At 36.4% G+C, this 3,920-nt stretch overlaps 1 protein-coding gene across 1 annotated transcript; it reads left to right on the top strand.

Annotated features, from left to right (window-relative positions):
- Positions 1 to 1,832: 1,832 nt before the first annotated feature.
- Positions 1,833 to 3,649, top strand: LOC149528630 (bark storage protein A-like). Its single transcript, XM_089809996.1, has 6 exons — positions 1,833 to 2,081; positions 2,182 to 2,249; positions 2,436 to 2,594; positions 2,676 to 2,894; positions 2,986 to 3,168; positions 3,260 to 3,649. The coding sequence occupies exons 1-6, from the start codon at positions 1,856 to 1,858 to the stop codon at positions 3,452 to 3,454; spliced, it is 1,050 nt and encodes a 349-aa protein (XP_089666122.1). The 5' UTR covers positions 1,833 to 1,855; the 3' UTR covers positions 3,455 to 3,649.
- The last annotated feature ends 271 nt before the right edge of the window (positions 3,650 to 3,920 follow it).

Here is a 3,920-nt window from a genome sequence, read left to right as displayed (position 1 = left end):
TTAAAGAAAATTTGGAATTTAATGATAGTGTAGCGCAATCAATCACTATCTAACTTATTATGACATATGGAGCATGAGTCCCTTATGTAGTGCCAGAGTGAAAAACTAATTTTCTATGCAAGGGCAGTGTAAGGTATTAGCTAAAGTCTAAACTAAAAGGTAACTCTTATCGAGGTGGACACTTGGTAAGAGTGGGAAAAGAACAAGTATCCTCCTTGGTAAGAGTTACATTTTAGTTTAGGCTTTAGTGATTGCCACATCATGTTTTTAAATCTAAATTTTATTATTTTTCTATGCAAAATGAATGTGCATCTACTAAATTTAATGCATTCAATTCACAATTAAATTGATTAAAATTATTCATAATAATGACAATAATACTAAAAGAAAGACATTGATGTTCTAGAAGTGTTGTTTATTGAATAAGTTAAAATAATTTAACAAATTTAATAGTATACTATCATATTTGTTTGAGGTTTTTTAAATTAAATAAATGTATAATGAAATCTATGGAATTTCTATTATTATGTTTTTAAATAGACTTCTACATAAGATAGAATCTTCTTTATTGAAATTCTTTGATTCTTAATCTAGAGTTTAAACAAATTCTCTTAAATATTTAGAATAATAAATATATGAGAAATTCATTCAATTTTTCTTCTTCTTCATAGGATAAAATCTTCTCTATTGAAATTCTTTGATTCTTATTCTAGAGTTTAAAAGAAAAAATCTCTTAAATATTTAGAATAATAAATATATAAGACTTTGGAATGGAAAAATGAGTCCAAGGCATATACTCTTTTCAAAAGGGACATGCTTATATAAAAGTCCACATATTCCTTTTAGTATGCTCTCCAAATAAGCTCATTTGTGAAATTTCCCTTGGTGTGAAATCAATTGTCCTTCACATCAATGAATAGCTTAATATTAAAATTTTGGGTTATGTCTTAAATTAATGGTGAAGATGACAAGTATAACCAATTGTCACTTTTTAATTCAATTCAAATGTGTAACTTTGGATCGAACTCATTAATCTATATTTAATAAGTAGTTGTTCCAATCCATTTCTCATGATAAAGAATGGAACTTTTAGAATTCATAGTATAATGGCTCACATATTGGGTGAGGTACCTAGACTTTTTGGAAAGATCACCCATCCAAGTACTACTCCAATGAGCACTCTTAAATAAGCCTATAATGAAAATTAAAGAATTTCTATTACTATATTTTTAAATGGACTTCTACATAAGATAGAATCTTCTTTGTTGAAATTCTTTGATTCTTAATCAAAATATATGATTTTTACATCTTGAATATATAAGAAATTGGTACAATTTTTCTTCCTCTTAAGTAACAACTACTATTATTTACAAATATTTGCATAAAATGTACATGTACAAAGTAGTGTAAAACAGGTGCCTAGGATTTGAAACAAAATAAATAAATAAAAATTTCTACGCGACGATGCGATGCAGGATAAACAAATGATTCGAGCGCATATTCTGACTGGATAACATATGCCATATGCCTCCCAGTGAGGTGAGGCAAGCTAGTTCTCAGCATGCCGGCAAGACGTGTCCTCGTATGACATTGATTAGAAAAGACAAATGCATTAAATGGGAATTCAATATCTTTCAAAAGATAAGGTCCCTCCTCTGTTGATAACAAACAATTCCGACCACACAAGAATTGTTCCCTTGGAAGGTCAAGATCAGCTAATTAAGAATAATTAAATATTAATTGAAGTCCTAAGACAGTGTTAGAGCGGAAACTAATCAAGGTCGTGCACTATAAATTGGATGGCAGAGCAAGACAGAAAAGCAGCGATTCTCCATTAGATTTGAGTTAGCTTCCCATGGCTTTAATCCACATGAGCTCCGCGCTTTTCCTGTTTCTGTTGATTGCATTTCCACTACTTTCTGATGCTGAAATTCCAGATGAGGTGGCTGAAAAGATCAAGCTTGTGAATTCCAAGGGACCATATTACGCTCTGGTTGTTGCGGGTGAAGCAGAACTCAAGGCAGTTCTCGGTCAGGGATGGTTCCGTCCCGACGAGGACGTGCCTTCTCTCGATATCTCTGGTTTTACTTCTCGCTCATCACTTTCTTTTCTCCTTTCTATTAACTCCAGTCTCACAGTAAGTTATGTTAATTATTGATTGTTCTAATGATGATGACACAGCTCGAAGGTTTTACGTGGGAGAAGTTCAGGGGTGTAGGACTATTCTGGCATTGAGCGGAAGCGGATCGGTATATATAAAACTCATATTACTAATACATGTGTTTTTCTGTAGTCAAATGGGATAAAGATTAGTTTAGTACGACTGAAGGGTATAAAACTCATTACTAATTTATAATACTAATACGTGTGTCATGGCCGTCATATAGTTTGGGGATAGTTTTAGTGAACTGATTATTATAATGGGGTGATCACAGGTGAATGCGGCGCAGACGACACAGTTGGCGCTGACTCACTTCCGGGTGAAGGGAGTAATTCACTACGGAAGAGCTGGCAGCGCAGACCCCAAAGGACTCCGGATTGGTGACGTGGCCATTCCCCGACAGTTCGCACACGTTGGTGTCTGGTATTGGGAGGTACTCATTAATATTTCCTTCTCTCGCTCCCTCCTCTCGGTAATAGCTGTTCTGATCATTTAATAGGGCCGGTGATTTCAGAGATTTGGAGGGGACGAGGGAAGTTACACTCGCAAGATTGCCAACCTGACGTTTGCGGAGTACACCGTTGGTCGTGGAGAAGAGAGTGATGTTAAAAACAGACTGCAGAGCGTATATTTCCAGCCAGAGACTGTCTACGCAAAGCCCGATCAAGACGGGAAATCCAAATTCTGGTTTAACGTAGATGAGGAGCTGTATGCTACCGCAAAGAGGATCGAGGTATAATATTTATGCCTTTCAAGTGGTAATTGTCTTGAATTAATTGAGTGGGGGGATGATGATGATGATGATCTCTTTAAAATAAATGCAGGATACGAAGCTGGACAGATGCGTGCCGGAGTCGAAGATATGTCTGCAAGAGCAGCCGGAGATTAGGAGAGTCGAGAGGGGCGGCAGTGCAAACTTTTACGTGAACAACGAGGCATTCAGGGACTTCCTCCACAACAACCTCAACATCGCCACCATCGACACCGAGAGCGCTGCAATAGCGATGGTATATATATTGACTGACTGATGAAACGTATTATTTGCAGTGCCTAATGAAACGTATTATTAAGTTGGGAATATATCATGATGATGTGCAGGTTTGCGCGAGCGAGAGGAAAGCATTCCTTGCGATGAGATCGGTGACGAACTATGCGGGAGGATCTTCTGGAGGAAACGACGCATCTGTCATCAAGCAGCTGTGGTTTTTCCACGCCGCTGCGGCAATCCAGGCATTTCTCAAAGAAGTGGCGTATTCGAATCTGCGCTCGGTAACTGGGGGTGATATTTGGTAAATGAAGGTCAAAGGCGTATTATGGTAGTAATATCTATATCTATATATATAAATGAATGTATGTGTGTCTATCGTATCTACCAAAGCTGCTGCTGCTTCAGCTTGAAAGTCAGTCCTGCGTACTACTATGTATTTCTCTACTCATGGTGGCAGCACCATCTAAATAAATAAATTGGAGTTTGATATATTATAATAACCCGGTGCTGCTATGGCGAGGCTCTTTCTTCCCTTTTTGTTTTTGTTTTAGTTTTAGTATTGAAGGGATATTAGGATAATTCATAGATGTAAATAACACATGTCAGTCAATTAGACAATAAAATATACTCTAACTATCCCTTAAACATATCTTCTCAATCATTTATTTTCTAGAGCAAACATGAATGTCAATAATACTGCAATGGCAAATCAGAGAGATGCTACAGGAAGTTATGCAAAAAAGGTTAATGTCATGTTTTAATGTTTTCAGT

The sequence above is a fragment of the Cupressus sempervirens genome, chromosome 11 (assembly GCF_028749045.1).
Source record: "Cupressus sempervirens isolate cs-2001-9-10 chromosome 11, ASM2874904v1, whole genome shotgun sequence".
Classification (NCBI taxonomy): Eukaryota; Viridiplantae; Streptophyta; class Pinopsida; order Cupressales; family Cupressaceae; genus Cupressus; species Cupressus sempervirens.
Note: the sequence above shows the minus strand (reverse complement) of the source record. Positions and strands in the feature narration are given on the sequence as shown.

Bases quoted from the DNA above. Each gene is read 5' to 3' on its own strand.
- LOC149528630 (XM_089809996.1), top strand. From the start codon at position 1,856: ATGGCTTTAATCCACATGAGCTCCGCGCTTTTCCTGTTTCTGTTGATT. The intron at 2,595-2,675 runs GTACTCATTAAT...CGGTGATTTCAG, and splicing joins TTGGTGTCTGGTATTGGGAG to AGATTTGGAGGGGACGAGGG. The intron at 2,895-2,985 runs GTATAATATTTA...AAATAAATGCAG, and splicing joins CTACCGCAAAGAGGATCGAG to GATACGAAGCTGGACAGATG.